General features: G+C 39.7%; 1 protein-coding gene and 1 long non-coding RNA gene across 2 annotated transcripts in view; both read left to right on the forward strand.

Moving 5' to 3' along the window:
* The window catches only part of LOC147577257 (uncharacterized), an 86,528-nt gene extending 82,274 nt beyond the window's left edge, over window positions 1-4,254 (forward strand). Inside the window, exons 2-3 of the long non-coding RNA XR_015240094.1 lie at window positions 1,572-1,636; window positions 4,192-4,254. This is a non-coding gene — a long non-coding RNA (uncharacterized LOC147577257). The remainder of the gene's footprint in view (window positions 1-1,571; window positions 1,637-4,191) is intronic.
* Window positions 4,255-7,560: 3,306 nt separating this feature from the next.
* The window catches only part of SCHIP1 (schwannomin interacting protein 1), a 580,639-nt gene continuing 565,695 nt past the window's right edge, over window positions 7,561-22,504 (forward strand). The window contains exons 1-2 of the mRNA XM_086674602.1: window positions 7,561-7,641; window positions 20,454-20,589. Coding sequence (XP_086530728.1) covers window positions 7,568-7,641; window positions 20,454-20,589 — 210 coding nt within the window. The 5' untranslated portion in view covers window positions 7,561-7,567. The remainder of the gene's footprint in view (window positions 7,642-20,453; window positions 20,590-22,504) is intronic.

The raw sequence follows: 22,504 nt of genomic DNA on the forward strand, positions 1-22,504 counted from the left end.
GACCACACTGCAAAGCAGTGGTCAGGTCCTGGATGTATTTTGAAGTTGAGATCAATAAGATTAGCTGATTTATTGTGTTTTGTGAGAAGAACAAAGGTATAAAAGGTGACTCCTAGGTTTTAACTCTGTGTATCTAGGTGAATAGTGATACCATTGGCTAAAATGTGGAAGAAGTGGTAAAGAAGGAAGTTTGGGTGGGAGGGTAGAGGCAAGGAAATCAAGACTTTGATTTTGAACTTGAGATGCCCATTATAAGTGCATCAAGTAGGCAAGTGGATGTAGAAGAGTGGAGTTTAGAGGAGAGCTCAGGTACAAATATAAATTTAAAACCATGGGATGGGTTTTAAGGAATGGATCCTAAGGAATGAGGATTGATAGGGAAGAGGACAGAGGCGTAGGATGAACTACTGGCATGTTTCCAGAGGAGCTAAGATTTTATAGGAGTGAGGAGGACCTGGAAGAAGCAAGGAGGAGAAGAAAAGGTCCCATACCTCCTTCAGACCATGCTGGATATAGCCTGTGAGACATAAATGGCCACCTCTTAAGCACGCTGCAGGGGAGATGGTGTGTTCAGGGACTCAGCCAAGTTTGTCATCAGCAAAATCCTCTATATCCTAAAACTCTTTTCTAAATGATCCTTTGATTTTCTTGCTCTAACAAAAATTTAGCTGTCTCAGAACAGCAAGGCAAAGTACAGTCAGAATAAGTTGAAGGATATGTTCAAAGAAGTTGAGGAAGTAGAGGATTTTGCTAACAACAGACTGTGAATTCCAAAGGGCTCAGGGGAAAGGTTGGAGGCACTGGGGAGAGGTTAGTGACTGGGTCAAATTCTGGAATGCACAATACAGTATAAAGTTAAAGAAATTGAATAATGGGGATTGACCTAGGTGACTTGGATGTCTGGTAGCTTAGAAGCATGTTGAGACTAGTCCTGCTGGTCTTTTAAAGGGACAAATGTATAATTAATTCTAACTGGGGCTTCCTCTTGGAGCTTCAGCATTTTTTTGTGATGAGGCAAGTAGTGGCCTCTGTCCTCTCCCTGAATCACTGTGGCCTGAAGAATGGGATTACAGAGACTATGGAAGCCTAAAATTCAGGGAAGTTGTGTGTGTTTGTGTGCGTGTGCACACTTGCACATGTCTGAGCACTGTGTCTTGGGGATGAGGTTACCTAGAGTTCCCAGGAGACAGGAGAGGATGGTTGCTGAATGGCCAAAGCCAGCACATACTCATTAGAGCCCTTCACCCAGCAACCAGCAAACTTAATACTGTTGACAGAGTAAATTTGGGAAGAGAGTGAGTGGATCCATATAAAAACATCCCCACTCTGGAAGAATAACAGGAAACATTATCTTTAGTGGCATAAAAAAAATCACACAATTTGAGTGGCAGTATTGTATTCTAATTTGATCAAGGATCAAATTGAATTGTATGTCTAAGCACTTACCCATTGCAAAGTCCAGAACTCTTATAACAGTGTGTTATCTCAATTTTGCAAACAATTGCAGTCAAATATTATTACCCACAAGTACATGGGGTCAATTTGTAAGATAATTCTTTTCTTTTTCACAGGAAGAAATGAAAAGATTGCAGAATCCTTTAGAACAAGTTAATGATGGAAAATATTTACTTGAAAAGTAAGTAAAAAATACCAAAGGAAATTAATTATGTTTGAGGTTTAAAAGCTTATATGGGGGAAAAAAAAACAATCAAACACCTGGCAAGGCAAAAATGAATGAATAAATTTGACAGTTTCTTACGATATCATTGTGGTCAGGAACCCAGAAATGTGGCTCATTTGATATATAGTTAGATAGATTTATGGCTAGTTGAGCTATGATACACAAGCTGTACTGATTAACAGATTAGTATGATGCATGGAGATGTCTTGGTGCTGTGTCTGAGGGCTTAAAACTTAACAACCCTGCCCTCTTTTTGCCGTTTAATCAATGGAGTGTATAGAAGGTAGTCCTAAAATTTGCAAAAAGTTTAAGGGTAACACTAAGACTAATAGAATTAACATTAAAGTAATACTACAGAGGGGTGCCTGGGTGGCTCAGTCAGTTAAGCCTCCAACTTTGGCTCAGGTCATGATCTCATGGTTTGTGGGTTTGAGCCCTGCATTGGGCTCTGCACTGGCAGTGTGGAACCTGCTTGGGATTCTTTCTCTCAGACTTTATCTGCCCCTCCCCCACTCCCCCATTCCCCTACTCTCCCACTCATATGCTCTCTCTTTGTCTCTCAAAATAAATAAATAAATTTTAAAAAACAATACTATAGAATGGAACAAAATTGAGCTGAAAAAAAAAACAAGAAAGAGATGAAATTCAATATGGGTATATTTTTCATTTAGATTTTTAAAAAATTGTACAATCAGATACATCAGAGATATATTCTGATTTCAGTTTGTGAGTAGATGCTTAGAGGTTTTATCTGATGTTAACGCAAGACTATGATTTTATATGACTTCTAAAAATATTACCACAATATTAGACTGGTAATAGGCATGCATTGTCCAGCTAAAAGAAGAAATGAACTATCATTTACTGAGCATTTACAATTATCTTCCATATCAGTGAATGCTTACAGATGTTTCCTCATAGAATTCTGATTATAGCCTTTTCACATAGGGATTATTTCCATTTTACAGATAAGGAAAGAGGCTCAGAGAGCTTTCAGCACTTGTCTATTTACTAAGAGTAGTGAGGGTGAGAATCAAAACCACTCATGGATGCCACCAGAGCTCCTGATCTCAAACACTGGCTAAGTCTCAATGCCAAGCCCATGTGAGTGTCACCCGTGGCTCTGGGTATCACATTTAAAAAGCCCGTAGACCTTCCCAAGAGCATCAGAGGAGGTCAGTTAAAATTGTGAGTTTCTGGGACCATATGAACCTACTACAGAGAGCTGAAGATGTGTACTGGACAAAAGAAATCTCAGAGGGAGCATAATGACTTTCCTTAAAGATTTGAAGGAATTTTCCCATTAAAAAGGGGCCAAATTGCTCTTCTTGCTCTAAAGGGCATAACAAGAATCAGTGAGCAGGATTTACGGAGAAACAGCTTTGTGACTCAGAAAAAGAATAACTATTGTAAAAATTCAGCCTGCCCAACAGAATGGACTTCTTTATTAAGGAATGAGATGGCAGACACTAAAAGTGCCCATCTGAGATGCTGTTGAAAACATTCCTGAAAATGGAAAATCTTGAATAGGATTCCTTTCTCTGATTTTATCCTAGCTTTGTGAGTCTGAACTAAGTATTTAAATACCCTGAACACAGTTTCCCGTGCAGATAATAACACTGACTTGACAGTCTTGGTGAGGGCCTTAAATAAGACACCCACAATAGCCCAGTGGCTGCAATGTCAGCCCCTTCTCTTTCCATCTGGGTGGCTGTTTGGACTAGACACATTCAGGTTCATTCTATCTCCGTGATTCTAAGAATTTGCCGTGTCATCACTTGAAGGACAGTTTTCAGCAGTTTGATCAAATGAAGTTTCTGCGTTATCTTCAGATTGAATTTATCCTTATTATGGTGTGCCCTCACCATTACCGTCACTAGAAGTATATAAATAACAACTAAAAAGTTTTTGTGTAACTAGAAAGATTTTCCTTTATGGAGATTAGTGTGGTAATGACATTAGGTAAGTGATTCTTCATCCTGGATGCCTTTAGAATCACCTGGAAGTTAGTAAAGATGGCATAAGCCTTGGTGTAAGCTCCACCCTAGACGAATTGAATCTGAATCTCTGAGGATGAGATCTTGAAATTAGTATTTCTCAAAGTTCCCTCCATGTAATTCTAATGAGGAGCTGGGGTGAGAACCAGTGGTCTAGGTACATTTTAGATTCCTTGTGGTTATTCAGTAATCTCACCGTGGCTTAATTTTCTTAGGACACACTTACTCTGTGACGTTCAGCCCTTTCGATATTGGGCTGCTGAGCCAATGGTCAAGAATGAATTCTTGAGATGTTTTTGGTGCAAAAAGGTGTTTTTATTAAATTACAGGGACAAGACCCATGGGAAGAAGGAGCTGTGCTATGATTGTGAGGAATGATTGATTATATACTTCTAGGTTGGGTGTGGGAGCAGATAGAGTTAAAGGAAGTCATTAAAGAGATTTCCATATGTTAAAGAAGACTACAGGATCCTGAAGGTCTGGCTATTCTCAAAGGTTGCTTTTACTCTCTAGCAAAACATCAACATTAAGGCAGCCATGAGTTCCTTGAGGAGTGTCACGCCCTGCATGTCTCAGGTATTTATCAATGGGCTGCGAGTTGTAAGGAAATTTAATTTTATCTATATTTCTCTTGCTTTGTTCTCCCCATCACTTTTATCTATTAAGTTAGGTTGTGCTGGTATTTCATTATTGATTTTAATGTAAAAAGTGAACTCCAGAAGTTTTTTTCTTGCTAATTGATCACAACTCTATATTGAACTTCTCGCTAATCCCAACACGTATCTTTCCCAGCTTTCTGCTTTCAAGATTTGTGAAGATTAATGGCATATATGTGGGCTTCTGCCTCCTCTTTCCTTCCCTATTCTTTCCTTCTTATTGTCCAGAAGCCTGGGAAAGCTAAAAGCTTCTGGAAATGGCCAATCTGCTTTGCATGCTTATTTTTCCTTATCATGATTGAGGAATTCCAGAGATGGGAATTAAAGTCTCCCCTCAAAGCACACAAGCCTGTGGGGTAAGCTTCGCTTTCATGTTTGTCCAGGACAGAGAGAGAACAAACAATGGCTGCCAGCCCTAACGGCTATACCCATTTGCCTGTAATTCTAGAGATTTTCCTGCTTTGCTTCGGGGCAGGTCTGTGTCCTTGAAAGCTGTCAAATTTGATTGAAAAACTGGTGTGCTCTGAGTGAGCAGTTAGGCATTTCATTATAGCTGTAGCTGACTTAGGTGCTGATGTAAATCACCTCAGCTACTTGAAATGGCCATAAGTTAAGTGATAGTGGTGTCATAGCAGTTGATCAGTTATTCCCCCTTGGAACATTACATTTATTCTGAATGCTCAACAGGGTTTTGTGGTAGACAGCGTGAAGAGAGGGGGAGCTGCAACTCTGTTCTACTTGAGACTATGCGCAGGGCCAGTCCAGGTCATTTGTACACACATACGTGCACATATTCAATAACACTTTCTATGTGCTCATGAACAGAAGAGTAATTAGTAATGCCATTATTTAAGAGCCTGCTTATGACTCTGTTGTTTTTGATAATCATTTATTAACTTAAGTAAGACCTTAGGGTGACTGCTATTTGTTGTAAATACTGAATCAAGCTGGGTTTCTGGTGCGAAATATATGATTGCAAGCCACACATTCACCTCACATATAATCATTTTATTACCAACAGGTAATTATTGATGGAATGAGATAAAGCTCCCCAATTAAAACCTACAGGTATTCATAGTTTATAGTTGGTTGAGGATGTATAACTGTAAATTGTAATTTATTATTATAAAATTTTTTTTTTCTGTTTTTGAAAACTTGAGTTTTGCCTTTGGTTGCTGTATAACTAGAGGTCCCACAGCATCTCACATGTATCCCTATTGCCCAATTTACTAATATGCTATTAAGGGGGTTAGTTAACAAAATCTTAAAGTATCTTTCTTATAAGGCTTTTGTCCCTACAAGATCATAAAATTGCAAAAACAACACTTTCCTTGCCAACTGACCCTGCATTAAGTCCCTCTGTTTCCCCTTTAATAACATCTGTCACTCTTGTAATTGCTGGTTTAATATCCACCATCTCTTAGATTGTAAAACCATAGAACACGGAACATGTCTAGTGTTTTCACCATTGTGTCACTTGTGTTTTGCCTCATTTCTGACACATAGAAGATACACAATATATTTATAAATGAATGAATAAGATGAATTAATAATGGACTCAGAATACCAGTGGCATAGAGCAAAAAGAGTACAGCACTTTTTTCCTTGCCCCTTTATATCCCAGCTAGGCCACCACAAGGCTATATTGTGCTGATGGCACCACCTACTGGCCAAGTAGGAATTTATCTAATCTATATGTTTCTCCACCTTTTTTGGTTATTCCTTCATAAAGAGGAGAAAGTCCTAGAGATACTTCCAGCTCAATTTTTTTCTTATCCTTTTCCTTTCTTTACTAGAACCACAGCCTGGTCCTCATTATCAGACCAATTTGAATACCCTTCTAAATATTTTCTTTTTTTTTCCCTTCTAACTATTTTCCATCCCTCTCCTTGTCACTGCTATTAAAAATCACCCTTAAACATCCCATTCAACTTTTCCTGCTCTAAATACTTTGTTTCCCCGCAGCAATGTTTTTCAAACTATAGATAACAATCCACTGATGGTTTGTTAAATCAATTTGATGGTTCACCACTGAAATGTAATATAAAAAATCTGAAATATAATAAAAGATATCAGCATACATTACATGTAGTTGGGGAAATAATATTTCTTGAAATTTTTGTTTCAGTTTTAATGAACACATATGTACACATACATATCCCCTTAGCACATGCATGTGTCTTGGATTGGGATGTCAAATATTTGACATATGAAAACCACAGTCAGTAGCATTAAGTTGAATAAGTATGATATTAAAATCCTTCAAGCAGTATTTTGTGGTTATGAAACTTGAGTTTCAGTGTGGTTTCTGCTGTACAGTGACTTGAGCATAACCTCTTTGAGCTTCAGATTTCTCATCTGTACAATGGGGAAAATACATACTTGGTAGAGGCTACTGTGAAAATTTAATAAGATAATACATATAAAATGTTTATGACAGTGTTTTGTATATATTATGTGGCCAATGACTATTAGTTTTCTGCTTATCCAAACTTATTTCCTACTTTTATCCTCGACTTTCACCAAATTGTTCTTTGTTATCTAAAAATAGCCTGAGTTTTTTCACCTCTAATCCTTTGTTTTAATATCTGTCTCATATGTATTACCTTTCACATCTTAACCTAATTCCTTTCTACAAAACCCAGATCAACTACCACCATCTCCACAAAATCTTCCTTGATCACTGTAACACCCAGTGATTGTCTAATAAACTCATTAGAAGCAGTGGTCATATATCTATGGAATTAGAATTTTCCAGGACAGAGATTCATGCTTTGACAAAGCTTACAGAATGAAAGAAGGAAAGGTTCAATGGTAGTGGCACCATTGAAGGGTGAGAATGAATGAGATACATTCTCTACAACTTGGTTAATTCCATGGGATTTATAACACCCTCCCTTTGTTTTTTTTCTCCCCCCAAAGTGGCCCAATATTCTGCTCTTCTCTTTGCTTAAAGGAAATGACTCTCATGCCTTAAATATGAATGTTGAGCTAAGGAGTAAAAATCAAAAGAATAGCAAATGTAAAAAAACAACGTTTTCTTTTTATGGTGTGGTTATTTATCCATTATCTATCAATAGGAGACTTTAGGACTCTGTGAATTCATTAAAATGAACAAAATTGGATATATATCAGCTTTTTCAAATAAATACAAATTATCAATATTATTTTTATAAAGGTTAACTCTCTGTATTCAACTATATTGAGGCATTATTTCTGTTTCTAGTCACCAGATGGCCATGGATATGGAGAATAATATTGAAAAATATCACCTCAATCTACAGCCCCTGGAATCAAAGGTGAAAATGTAAGTTATTTCAAAGTTTACATTAAAACATTACAGTTCTCATTTTATGAACTGCTACACTACTCTTGAATTTGGGGGTATAAGAATTAAACATTTACTTGTTTCACATTTATGTGTTAAACATTTCTGTTCTGAACAGCAACAAAGCCGTTTTGGGCGAACAGCACCATCTACTGGATGGTGTGGGGGAATTATTATATTGTCATCCCATCATCATTTCTTGGTTTTCCCCTTTTAGACAGAGTGCATTTTCTGCTGTTTTGTCTTAGTAACTTGGTTAATTCCACCTTGGAAAACTTGGTTATTTTTATATCATGCCATTTCTTTTATCACACACACATGCACGCACACACACAGGTTAATGCTCTGAGAAGCATGTATCCAAGAATTTTAACATGTCTGAGCCTGGCTAGGATCACTGATAATTTACAAAAAAGCCCAAAGAGGAATCTTTTAGAAAAGAAGTCACCCTGAAAAAGGGAGACTTCAGGTGTACAGCTTTAAAGAACAATAAGCCATGGATTTGGGAACTGAGACAGAAATGATGCATCCAGATATATAATATCCTGCTGGATAAAAGCAAATATTAACATAAACCCTTGTAAATCTACATTAGCGCTGGATATCAGTAAAAAGCTTGTATCTGAATGAGAACAGTGGGATACCTTCAAGATAAAGTTCAGACATGGCTTCTGAACCTGTTGGGTCCCCCACTGTAGGAAGCCCTATGTCATGCTTACTAAATGAATAATAAATCAGGCTACCAAATTTATGCAAGCAATGTGTCAGCCTCACTACACAGGATGTTAGTTTTCAAACATAGGTTGTTTTATCCTTAGGAATTTTCTCATTAAGATAACGTCCTCTTAAATGAAAAAGTGCTGGAATGGAAAGTTGTTTGTGTGAAAAATTAGAGTGTTTAATTTGAATGCTGAAATGAAGCTAGGAATCCTCCCTGGTGTTTTTTGGTTTTCATCATCTCTGATATGTGTAGGCAGAGAGGCAGGTGCCAAGAGGAGGAGCAGGCAAAGAAAAAATCTCTCTGCCTGAGATTCCAGCCAGCTCAGAGAGTCTGGGACTTAATGTGTAGCTGGCTTGGTGGAGGAATCTTAGGTCAGTGAGGTGCAAAAAGAATGGTTTTATCTCTTCTAATAACTCTGAACCCCATTTCCACTCACTGGAGGGGGATGAGGGAGAGAAAACTTAATCTTGTCCAATAATGGAATTTGAGTCCCATCAGAGAATTTAGTCCAGTTCAGTGACTCTTGTCTAATCTGGTTATTAAATTCTTAACTCTCATGACAGGTTGAACATTTCCCCTCTATACACATTAGACTTTTCCTGCAGCTGTGCAGCCTGCTGTCCTCTCTAGTCTCTCCTCTTTCTAGTTGTCCCTTCTCCTTGTTATCCCTCTCCCACCCCTCATGTGCCAAACACCCAACTGCCCCAAGATTTTCATTAATGGTAAACATTTCGCTCCCAGGCAGTTGTTCCCTTAAAAATAGGGGTCGGGACATTGTGGGAAGCGCATTTCATCTCCCCTGAGTCTTCCACCAATGGTGTAGGCTGTGTTTCTCATTATGTCCCTTGCTCTGCTGGGACATCTCCCTCAGGCTGACCTTGGCATCCTCAAGAGGGTGAATTTTGGCATACCCTCCTCCCCACTTCCCAAAGGATGTTCTTTAGACCTGCAGAGCACTGGGTATGAAAGATGGGACATGTCCCAGGTTCAAGAGTCACTGTCACACTGCACAGGCTTTCTGTTAAGGTCTTCTTTTGTTGGTGGGAACCTGATGAACATCTGTCTTCTCGTGGTAGGTAGAGAGAAGTAGGGAAAGCGATGGTTACTACACTATAAAATCCGCTTTACTGGAAACTCTCCTCTCCCTTTTCTGATGAGGAGGAGAGAGGGAGACTAAGTTCCATTGAAGGTTTTCTGGACAATCCAACCTCTGCAACCCCTGAGGTGGGATGCATTTTGGCAGGCCAGTCTCTGAGTGTAAAAGATAATAAGGCCAGATGAGAACTGTTCTCAGGTGTGGGCTGCCTCCATTTTATACCTGCACTGATGGGAACCCAAGGTGGAGGTTGGATGGGGCAGGAAAGACTCTCAGTTGTTTCCTCATACTCAGGCCACCTAAAAAGAAAAGGATTTGATAAGGAAGCCTAAACCTCTATGTGGAGTGCAAAGTATCAGTGGAAGTAGAGACCTCCAGGGAAAGGACACATGTGAGTATGTGGATGGAATTTAGAGGAAATGTCAGGAAGGGTGCATTACCTGGTTCACGAATGCGACCATTAACAGGTAATTTTGAGTTTTAGAGTTGGAGGATCAAAGGACCGCATTGAAAGGGCAAAAGCAATCAAGATTGCACAGCTATTAATAAAAAGTAATTTTGGGGAGGTGAAAGGCAGGTTTTCTGAGGGTCGAACAAAAGCAAGCCTCTCAAGTCAGAAAACTTGGTGAAAGCAAAAGTAATAAGTGAAAGCACCACAGTGAAGGCTCTCACTGCAACTCGAAGACTAAAGACAAATATGTTAGGAGGCAAGGCTGGAACGAGGGCCTGAGGAAGAAGGCTCACATCAAGGAGCACATGCTTTAGCACAGAGGCCTGACTGCAAAGGAAGGAAATGGACTCTCCAGACTCCATCAAATTGCTACCCTTTACATGGGGTCACATCTTGGATGTAATAAGATCCGAAACCTACCTTCTAAATACAAACTGTCCCTTAACAGTTGTTCGTTAAGTGTGTGCAATCCCTGTCCTGATGTTTTAACCATGCATTTATTTTGTTATTGAACAACATAGACATCTGTTGAATACAGATCATCTTTTGAAAGTCTGCTCATTAAATGTGCCCAATTCCTCTCCTTATTTTTTATTAATGTATTTGATTTAGTGATAAAACAACGTTTAGATTCTATAAAAGACAAAGAGAGAGACAGACAGATAGACACACTGGAGGAAAAAGACAATTCCCAAAAGAATTTAAAAGATATTTCTCAATGAAGCCTTGTTAGAGAAGTAATGCCTACTCTTGTTTGAGAGTAGTGCCTATCAACTTTAGTCAAAAGCTTAATGAAAAGAAGATATGAGAGAAGAATAGTTGAAAGCATAGACTTTGGAGTTAGAGCAAATAAGGCAAATCCCAGCTCTGCTCCCTACCTACTGTGTGACCTGGGAGCACTGCTTACCTGTCTGGGCCACAGTTGCACTTCTCTATACGATGAGAACACTAACCGTGTCTTAAAGGATTGTAGTGAACTTTCAATGAGAAAATCCTCCCTGCCAAAATTCTGACCGAATGCATCTTTTCCATGGGAGTTACACTGTTCCAAACACGTTTTGTATGCCAAACTGGGCTAAGAAAATATTGCCCATAAAGATCCTCAGGAATCCAGCTTATCATATCAATGTATGTGATTAGCACACATTGCTTAAAAATTTTTGAAAGTGTTTGATTTTCTTAAGTGATTATAATGATTTATCTAGGGCCTCTATTGGTCAAGTTTGAGGCTGACTTAGATACCTTATCCTTACACAAAGGTTATTGTTATTCCTGTTTTTTTGGGTAAGCACAATGTAGGCCAATAACTTTAGTGCTTTGCCCAAAGGCCACAGCTAATGAGAAGTAAAACTGAACAAGAACCTACATCCCTCTAAACGTACTGAGTTTCTGGGGGGTTCCAGTTCACGATGGCTATGCAGGAAGATCTTGAACTCACCTCCTCCCACAGGCATTACTGACTCTACAGCCACATATGGAACAATATCCCCTGAAAAAAAAAAAAACCTAAAAACTGGTGGAGCAACACCTTTACATCATGCAAATGAGAGGGAAACCACATCAAAACAGGTAGGAAAGGCTAGGACATAATCTTGCAGTAAACCCCACCCTGAGCACAGTGACTCACAATCAGGAGGCAATTCAAAACACAGAGCTCCTTCCTGCCTGAGGAAAGAAGGATTGTACTCTACACCAGGCACCCCCACTACTAAGACCAGCACCTGAAAGACGAGCCCTCAAAACATACAGCTTTGAAGACCAAAGGGGTTCCAGTGCCTGTGAGACCTACAGGTCTGTGGCCAACTGAAGATGGCTCTTAAAGAGCCCGCATGCATGGATTCACCAGTCCCAGGGCCCCATGCAGAAGTATCCCTTTGAAAAGTACCCAGACTTTATGTGAAAAGACTGGTTTCCTAATTTTAAAGTATTAGTCTGAGAGGCAGGGGCCTGCTAGGATATTCTCTGGGATCAGAGAATGGTGGGAACCATCTTCCTGCTCTCTGCCTTGCTAAAGCTGGTGGGTGCCATCTTTTTAATTTTTTTCCTTTTTATTATTTACCTTCTTTCTCTTTTCTTTCTTCTTCTCTTTTCTGTTTTTGGTGGGTGCCTCTTTGCATTCTCCGTCTTTCTTGCTCCAGCCAGTGAGCACCATCCTGTACTCTCCGTCTGCTGCACTCCAGAATACCATCTCCCAGATGACAGCTTCTACACAGGTTGGGGGCCTGGTGTTGGTGACTGTCACCCAGAGAACACCCCTTATCACCTGGCTCTGGAGGCCAAGGGGTTTGGATTCCTGGGTTCCATGGAGCTGTGGCAGTTAGACAGTTCTTGGCAGACCATCATTCCTGAGACACTGCATAGACAGCAGACTGAAACACACATTCACTCTTTCTGAGAAAGAGGCCTATTTACTGGTCCATGAGCTTTGGTCTGAGTGACAGGCTTCTGGTTTCAAACATATCTCGGGTCCTACAGAGGAGTCTCAAGTAATGGAGGCCAGTGAATGCAATCTCCGTGCTCTCCCTTGCTCCAGCTCACTGGAGTCTTAGAGACAGGAGCTTATACCTTGTCTGGTGCCCTGATTTTTGCAGCTGCTGCCAGGGTATACCTCCCCACTGCCTGGCTCTGGTGTGACTTTCAGGCCCCATAGGACAGTAACCAGTAGACAGAGTCTTTAACAGCTACCGCTACCAGGGTACAGCAAGAGGCTACAGACCCAGGAGCTCACTACGATGTAAAAGAGGCCTATTAGCTTATCATCATAGCTGCAGCCTGAAGGGCAGGCTTTTAATTAAACACACATTGAAGGACTGACTATAAACCTTTTCTGAGACCTCGGAGGCCAGGTACTACCTTTAAACTCTCCCTCTGCCACACTCCAGAGTACTAACATGTCTTGGGCGGGAGCTCTTATATGTGTCTGGTATAAGAGCCAGACTTTACATCCCAGTCTGTAGATCTGGTACCCTGATTTTTGTGGCTGCTGCCCAGGAGATACCCTTTGATCGCTTGGTTCTGGTGACCAGGGGGGCTTACATTCCTGGGTCCTATGGGAATGTAACAATTGGAGAGACAGCAGGCTTCCACCACAGGGCCCTGAATAGACAGCAGATGGAACACACCCTTAGCCACTCTGTAAAAGAGGCCTACTTGCTTGATGTGGAGCTTGGGCCTTAGAGGGAAGACTTCAGATTTGGCACACATCTACAGGCCACAGATATACTCTTAGGGAACATAGGCTGGGGATACCATCTTTGTGCTCTCCTTAGGCCTCATTACAGCTCAGCCAAATCTCCCAGAAAGAAGATAATACACTTACCTGGAGTCCCAAATTTTGCAACTGCTACCCAGATCAGCTGGCTGTGGAGGCCAACACAGTTTGCAATTGCAGCCCCACGGGAATGTTTACATTTGCTTACTTTAAAAGCTTCTGCCTGAGGGTCTGGCTTCCAATCGGCCTGAATTTAGGTGCTGATTAAGATCCTCCCCTTTAGGGAGATTTTAGCATAGCTTCCACTACTGGGAGCTATTAAAAATAAAATAGGCTGCTTGGACAATCACAAAGGTTTGAGAGACAGCCAACAGCTAAGGCAGGTTGAACAATAAGCTTTCTCTGCTGCATAAGGCCGACCATTTAATACTCCAAGAGGTGACTGTTTCATCTAATGCATAGAAAGTGGCAGTATCAAGGAAGATGAAGAAACAGAGGTATGTGTTCCAAATGAAAGAACAAGATGAAATCTCAGAAAAAAACTCCTATAATGTGGGGCGCCTGGGTGGCTCAGTCAGTTAAGCGGCAGACTTCGGCTCAGGTCATGATCTCGCGGTCTGTGAGTTGGAGCCCCTTGTCAGGCTCTGTGCTGACAGCTCAGAGCCTGGAGCCTGTTTCATATTCTGTGTCTCCCTCTCTCTGACCCTCCCTTGTTTATGCCCTGTCTCTCCCTGTCTCAAAAATAAATAAAACGTTAAAAAAAAAAAAAAACTTTAATGTAACAGAAATAAATAATTTATATAATAAAGAGTTTAAAGTAATGCTCTTAAAATCACTGAACTTGGGAGAAGAATGGATAAGCACAGTGAGAACTTCAGTGAAGAGATGGAAAATATAAGAAAGTTCCAAATAGAAATCACAGAGCTGAAGAATTTAATAAAAATGTTTAGTATCTAAGCACACCTCTTCATGAGGTAAAACTTTATCTTCTTTGAGGTCTGGGACCCAATGTTAGGAAAACATATTTGTTGATCACCTACTTACTGTATTTCTAGAACTGTGGCGATATGGTGGACATGTGTATTCACTGCCATCAAGAGATTCACAATCTAGTGGAGGAAGAAGACTTGTTGGAAAAGAGTTGTCTGGATTAGCCTAATCTTCTTTTTGAACAGTTAATATCTTCCAGAGCTGCTATTCTCTTTCATGGACTCCGTAGTCTCTGTGTGCCTTATTTCTAAAGTGCCTTCTTAATCTTCGTAAAGAGTGTTATAGAGGCAAGACCCAAGTTGCTCAAATTCCCATCTGTGAGGGAGTTAGGGGTTGCTGACTGTCAAGATGGTCATAGGTGTTGGTGAAGGAACCTGCAGAAAGATCCAGAAGAATGTAGGTCCATGATGCTTTGGAAGTACCAACAGTCAAAGTAGGAAGTACCAACAATCAAAGGAAGTCAGGAGTTACAAACTAGGAAGAAACTGGAATGGAGTGGAAGCAGGCTAGAGATACAGGCAAATGCTGTGGGGAACGTGCCTATTGCGTGCAGCGGCCCGTTCCTGGCATTTGGGCAGGTTTGTATCAGGATACAGGGTTGAGGCAGACACCAAATAATGAAAACATGGTACATCTGTTAGGGTAGTTTTAAAACACACATAGAAAATTTAACTAGCACTTGCTGAAGAGACTGTCTTTATTCCATTGGATATTCTTTCCTACTTCGTCAAAGATTAAACTGGACAGCTACATGCAGAAAAATGAACCTGAACCATTTTCTTACACCATACACAAAAATAAACTCAAAATGGATGAAAGACCTAAATGTAAGACAGGAAGACATCAAAATCCTTGAGGAGAAAGTGGACAAAAACCTCTTTGACCTTGGCTGTAGCAACTTCTTACTCAACGTGTCTCCAGAGGCGAGGGAAACAAAAGCAAAAATGAACTATTGGGACCTCATCAAAATAAAAAGCTTCTGCACAGTGAAGGAAATAATCAGCAAAACTAAAAGGCAACCGACAAAATGGGAGAAGATATTTGCAAACATCATATCAGATAAAGGGTTAGTATCCAAAATCTGTAAAGAACTTATGAAACTCAACACCTAAAAACTATTCCAGTGAAGAAATGGGCAAAAGACATGAAAAGACACTTCTCTGAAGAAGACATCCAGATGGCCAACCGACACATGAAAAAATGCTCAACATCACTCATCATCAGGGAAATACCAATCAAAACCACAGTGAGATACCACCTCACACCTGTCAGAATGGCTAACATTAACAACTCAGGCAACAACAGATGTTGGTGAGGATGTGGAGAAAGAGGAACTCTTTTGCATTGCTGGTGGGAATGCAAACTGGTGTAGCACTCTGGAGAACAGTATGGGATTCCTCAAAAAACTAAAAATACAACTACCCTGCGACCAAGCAATTGCACTACTTACTAGGTATTTATTCAAGGGATATAGATATGCTGTTTCAAAGGGACACATGCACCCCCATGTTTATAGCAGCACTGTCAACAATAGCCAAAGTATGGAAAGAGCCCAAATGTCCATCGATGGATGAATGGATAAAGAAAATGTGGTATATATATATACAATGGAGTGTTACTCAGCAATCAAAAAGAATGAAATCTTGCCATTTGCAGCTATGTGGATGGAACTAGAGGGTATTATGCTAAGCAAAAATAGAGAAAAACAAGTATCATATAACTTCACTCATATGAGGGCTTTAAGAGACAAAACAGATGAACATAAGAGAAGGGAAGCAAAAATAATATAAAAACAGGGAGGGGGACAAAAACATAAGAGACTCTTAAATATGGAGAACAAACAGAGGGTTGCTGAAGGGGTTGTGGGAGGGGGGATGGGCTAAATGGGTAAGGGGCATTAAGGAATCTACTCTTGAAATCATTGTTGCACTATATGCTAATTAACTTGGATATAAATTTAAAAAAATTAACTAACAGGCTTAAACAAATAGGGGTTCTACTTACCTACTCAAAGTCAGCATGTGACAAGCCAAACCCATCATCTTGCTCTCTTCTCCCTTTCTGCCTTTTGCTGAACCATGAAGTGGTAACACAATGTAATGGGGAGACAGGGGATCTGGTCCAAATGTTGTGTCTGTCAGTTAGCCCCCATTTGTTCCCTGAAACTTGTCGAGGACTCCTGTTTGCAAGTAACAGATACTCAACTCAAAGTAACTTACGAATGAAAAAGAGATTATATTAGATCATCTAACAGAAACATCCAGGGGCTGATGTGCTTCAAGCACAGCTAGATACAGGGGATACAGGGAGTCAAGCATCGTCAGATATCTCTGTGCTCCTTTTCTGTAAGCTTTGCTCTACACATTTTGCTTTATTCTTGTGTGGGCTCTCCCAACATTGTTGGCCATGGGTTGGTGGGTCCCCAAAGAAAAATGAGGCTGAAACAAAAAAAAAAAAAGGAGAAATTAACGTTGGGCAAGCAAAACTACCACTATGTTAATAGTAGCATCTTCCTCAAAGCCCACTTGTGGTTAGGATTGAATGGGAGAATACACGTAAAAGAGCTATATGTAATTAGATGTTATCTCCAAAGATATTCAGACTTGTGGCCTCTTTGATGGTGCCTTTTTTTCCCATCTCCAAATTCAGCCCTACTTGAGTCATAATGTATTTTGAAATTGTAAAAATTATTTGGTAACATTTAAGAACTAGTAACTTTCAAATAAAAACCCAGATTTCTGACTTTCCTTGATAAGTAGTAAGTCCTGGCAATGATCAACTGTGTCAAGATGGGGTTCCCCCTCACAAGGAGCAGATACTGCCCAGTCTTCCCCCAGCCTAGCCCCAGGAGACGTCTGGGATCCTTTCCTGTCTCCACAGCCTGATGTCCTACCACTTTTCTCTAGGAACCTCCTGCCTTCTGCCTGGTACCCACACTTCAAGGCTTTGCCCAAAGACCTTTCCTCTTCCTTCCTACCAATCTAGATCCCATATATCCTACAAGTCTAATTAAAGTACCAGGACTCCCTCAAATCTCCTCTAAGCATCCCAACTCTCAGAGCTTTGTCTTTGAGATAAGGACATCTTCTATGTAAGGGCATCCAGTGACAACCAGGACTGCACAGGCTGTGAGTCCCAAAGTGGCTGTGAGTGCATGGGGGAGCCACTGGCACTGTAAAACAGACAGGGATGTATATAGAGATGGCAGAGGTGGGCGATTATTCCTGAGATAGAAGATAAATAGGAATTGACCAAGCAAAAAAGTTATTGAAAAATTTATTTATCATCTACTTTGAAATAAACCTCTATATTTATAATTCAAAATATAGGAACACACAAAATGTGCTCCTTTACTGCAACCAGCCTTTGAAGAATTATACTGATAGCACAGCTTAGTTTTAGAAGTAAAAATGTCAAGGTAGTTGGTGGTGTTCAGGGTTTACTCTGCAGCCTTAAAGGAGACTCGTGAGTAGGAATTGTGGTACAGCTATAATAAGAAGGATGAAGAATGATTTCCCATGTCTGATGGATGAGGGCTTCTACATTTTGTTTTAATTCCCTCTTATGGTAAAATAACATTTGGAGATTGTATTTAGAGAACTAATATTAGAACAATTTAATCATCAAAGGTCTCATCGGTGTGGTCAAATGGGAGTAAAGAGTGTGTGATGTAAACAGTTTCCTATGATTCAGGGAGTAATAACATGATTCCACATGTAAAAATATCCAGGGTCACAATTTAGATAATAGTGATGTGGCTGGCCTCTCATTTTTAACTTCTGAGTTAAAAAGGAAGAAAATATAGTATAATATACCTTCAACTAAGTAAAATTGTTTCCATATATGTGGACAAGGATGGTGAGACAAATATTCAAAAATTAAATTAGATTTTTTATTAAGGAAGTGAGGAGGCTTATAGGAGTTTTTAATACATATTTTAAAAGTATTTAATCTTGACACATTCTCTGTCAACTAAAAGAGGATATCCATCCACTAGGAATAAAGGAATATTGTCTTCTTAAGGAACATTGTCTGACTATAAGGAAAACTGATATGTCACTTTCCAGATACCACAGAACTTGGAAGGGAAAGGGGATGGTTTAAGTGCAAATTCACCTTGCAGATCTCACATCAGTTTGCCCAGTATTATTTGGTTCTTTAAAGGTGTCACACTGCCCCCTAGTGTTCAACAAACTACAATATAATATCTCAAATGGCTGCTACAGTTTTTTTCTGTATTTCTAAATAAGATGGTGATGAGAGAGAGTCAGAGAGAGAGGAATGTCTCGAATATAAATTTGTGGGTATTCTATGGCTTATCATTTCATATTTTTAAAATAGCCTATAAAAATATCATGTTTTTTAAGCCCTTAATGGGCAGGTTTATGGACTTTAGGTGCCTTCAAATGGCAGAACTTGTTGGCAGGACTCTGGGAGACCCCAAACACTTCAGATGATATAGAAATTATTAACAGCTTCCAAAAGTATGCTACTCCCTAATAAAATGGGTCCCTGAAGAAGCAACAGGACTACATAACCCTTGCAGAACTTTCTCTGAGATTCTGTTTAAAATCCTTAAATAAATAAGTAAGTAAGTTAAGTAACTAAGTAATTAAGTATTTTGAGCAAGCATTGTGTAATAAAACAGTAACCACATATAACCCAAGGCAGGGCCATATCCTGCTTTAATAGGGTCTGAAGTATATACATAATTTAGAGGATACTTACAAAAACCCTAAAAGATACCTACTTTTGCAATTTTATGCAAACCATGAAGAAATGCTCACAGGGTCTTAGAAGAAACTTCCGGCCCATGAGGGCTCCTGAAGCTTATGTTTCATAGCTTTGGGGGATCTTGGCCTCTTATTTCAAGATATCATTTAGCTGCAACTTCTGGATTTTACTTTGAGCATTATAATTTAGAGCCTTAATAAATTAGGGAACATATACAAATTCAATAGCGTGGTCGCATTTTTGTGTCCTTTCTATCCTCTGGCTACTGAGAATTAATGGTCTTTGAACCATTCTAGTCAAGTGAAAATAAATCAGTTTGTTTACACAGAAACAACTTTAACCACTTTATGTGTGGGAAGAATTACAGAAGATCAGATACTTCTAGAAGTCTAGAAGAGATAGTAATGGAATTAGTACATCTATTTAAAACTATCTTAAATGGCTGAATCTTGACAATTGGTCTTCATGTTAGGCATTATAATTCCCAGAAGAGGATGGATTGTGTTCACTGATCACCTATGTAAAACTACATGTTAATCTCAAAGATTAGAAACCAGTCCAAGTGGAAACAAATTACTTAGCTTTCATAAAGAAGAGTTTTCTGTTACCCAAAGCAGAAGATGACTTGGTTTTGATACTAATCACAGGAAATAAAAAGCTTTCTTAAAGGGTAAAATCTCAAATAGCTACCTAATCATGTGTTAATTTTTTGAGTAGTATGTAACATTTTCAGATATTCTGTCTTCTCTATTTTTTTTTAACGTTTATTTTTGAGAGACACAGAGAGTGTAAGCAGGAGAGGGGCAGAGAGAGAGGGAGACACAGAATCCAAAGCAGGCTCCAGGCTCTGAGTTGTCAGCACAGAGCCTGACACGGGGCTCAAACTCACCAACTGTGAGATCGTGACCTGAGCCGAAGTCAGACACTCAACCAACTGAGCTACCCAGATGCCCCATATCCATTTCTTTATTTACTTATTATATACCATCTGTTTCCTTCCACAGTATGTAAAAATGCATGACCCAGGGCTTTTGACTGTCTTGTCCCAGAACCGGGCCACTGCATTTGGCCATGTAGACTACACTGTGTAACACAGGATTCCCTTCATTTTGAGGTCTGTGTGAATGGCACCCCCTAGGGCTACATTGAAGTCACTGTCCAGAGCCTAGGGCTGACCTTGGCACAGAAGGGTCTCTCAAGAATGCTGTGTTAGTGAACAAGTAAGAGATATGTCAGCTTATTTATTATTCTCATTTGAAATATAGGATGAGAAATTGAAAGATTTTGGGTCCCATAAATCAAAGTACATTTATACATGTAAACTAGTTTCACTTCGATGACTTTTTTTTTTGCTAAGATTTTTTTGACTAAGCCTGAGAGACTGATTTAGCTTAGTCAAGTGTGTGAATGTCAAACCAGTAAAATAGAGAAACAGTACAGGTCTTCTGATTTTCTGTTACATTCTATGTGTTACATTTTCCCTGTCTCCAAAGCCAATTCCTTCAGACTCCTTGTGCTTTTCTGAGTCTGTGGGCTGTGACCAGGGAATGACAGTGCATGTGCTTTTATTTATTTATTTTTTCCCCAGCATTCAGAGAGCCTGGCGTGAGTACCTGCAGAGGCAGGACCCTCTGGAGAAGAGGAGCCCGTCCCCATCCTCTGTGTCCTCAGAGAAGCTGAGCAGCTCTGTCAGCATGAACACCTTCTCAGACAGCAGCACACCTGTGAGTGCCATGTTTCCTTTTTATGGCCTAACTGGCCAATCATTTGATCGCCAGGTCTTTGATTCCAAGAAAGGAATCTCAAGATGTGAGCAGGTGGTTCATTGATAGGAGGATCTACATTGTTTATTTGCTATATTTGAACCCATGGTGAGGGTGTTGTCATCTCAGAATGAAGACATGATTCATAAGCACAAAGTGTACTTCATCAAGTCTGAGAGAAATCAGTTGCATTTGACCTCAACCTAAACTTACTCATACGTGTGTTTGCATTCCTCTGTTACCAAGAATATCTTTTTCCTTTTCTTTTTAACAGTATGTTCCCTTTAGTCTGTGCTTCTGGTAGAGTTTTGTGGTGCTAATAGGATAGAAGATTAGCTTGGTTATAAGGATTATAGAGAGATGTTTTACAGGAAGAATTGAAAGGGGTCACAAACTCAGGGGTTGCAATTCAAATGCCTACAGGGGCCAGGTGGCTGATGTGGACGAGGTTGTCGCTGGCTACTGAAGAGCACAGGCCTCACCTAAAGGGGTAGCCCCACTTGACTCCTGGATGTGCTGCCATGTGGGGATGCTGGACAGACATTGCCAAATGTGGTTTCTTCTTTCAAGGGATGTCAGAAACTCAAACTTTTTAATGTTGGCAACTAGTAAGAGAATTTAAAATGTAACTAGATCCTGCCTGCAGATCACAATTGTCCCAGAGGCCAGCTGTTTAAGAACCCCAGGTACGGGTTTTAGGAATGGAAACATCTGCTGAAAGTCTTAACAGCAACAACAAAAACAGACAGACCAAAAAAACATCCCAAATGTGGTAGTAAATAACTGATCAGGCAACTGTAATGCAGAGTTTTGTGGATATGGCCCTTGTGATCATTATGACAGCCACTGGAATACACAGAAAGAAGTTAGGAAGAGAAATGAAGTAACTATGCAAGTATATTACTAAAAAAAAATTTCTTGACTACTTTGTAATCATGTTTATTCAGTGGTAAAAAGGCTTCCCAGCGGCCAAAATAATGTATTCACATTGGGATCAAGCAAAGGTTGCTTTGACATGTTTTCAGGTGATTACGTTGCATGTTCTTTAATATATGGTTTTATCTAGTTATGGATTCTAAAGGCGAGCAGCAAGTTGAGTTTGTAGCTGTGCAAAAAACAGTAGCAGAAGATCTGTTTTTAGCAGACAGTAGAAAGCAAATAGTGAATCTGTACCTTTTTAAAGCAATTTTTAGAGGGAATGAATTGTCTTAACTGGTGTCACTGTCACGAGAGGGCGCTGATGAGCCACACTGGAAAATGTTTAAGTAAAGTGTGTGTTTATCTCATTGTTTGCAAGTCAAAAATAATATGAAAATTGAGTGTTTAGGATGCTTTTGCTGTCAACAACAATAGAATTAATTTAATAGAAATTAAATGACTGAAGATTTGATCTGAATGATGAAAGCTAAATATCAGAAATCATTCTGCCTCTGAGTTAAAAGGTTTGCATTCACTGCCTTTGTACTTTCTGCTAGTCACAGTTCCTGAGAGTATCACCCATTGCTGTGTCCAGTGTTACCTGATGGCTTTAGTATTGCTTTAGGGTGGTTAACCTTTTGACTTTATTGAAATTCTGAAATAATCTATTTTTGTTTTACATTTACCCTGCCACACCACTTACATCCTAGCACCTTAAGAATCTTTGCACATAAATGCACATTCTTCCCTCATGGGTCATCACATAAATGTGATGTGAAATATCTTTTGCACAGCTTTGCTAACAGTTCTACCTTATTTAATTTACCCTGGCCTCCAGGTCCCCTGATGTTTCTTAGTAGAGCAGATTTCCTCTCTCAAATGTCCCCAGCAATTTTGTTTCCTGTAAAGTGTCTCAGAATGAATTGGGAGTGGCATCCTGCTCCACCACCATATCATC

Source organism: Puma concolor, chromosome C2 (assembly GCF_028749965.1).
Source record: "Puma concolor isolate L17-30 chromosome C2, mPumCon1.1.hap2, whole genome shotgun sequence".
In the NCBI taxonomy this organism is placed as follows: Eukaryota; Metazoa; Chordata; class Mammalia; order Carnivora; family Felidae; genus Puma; species Puma concolor.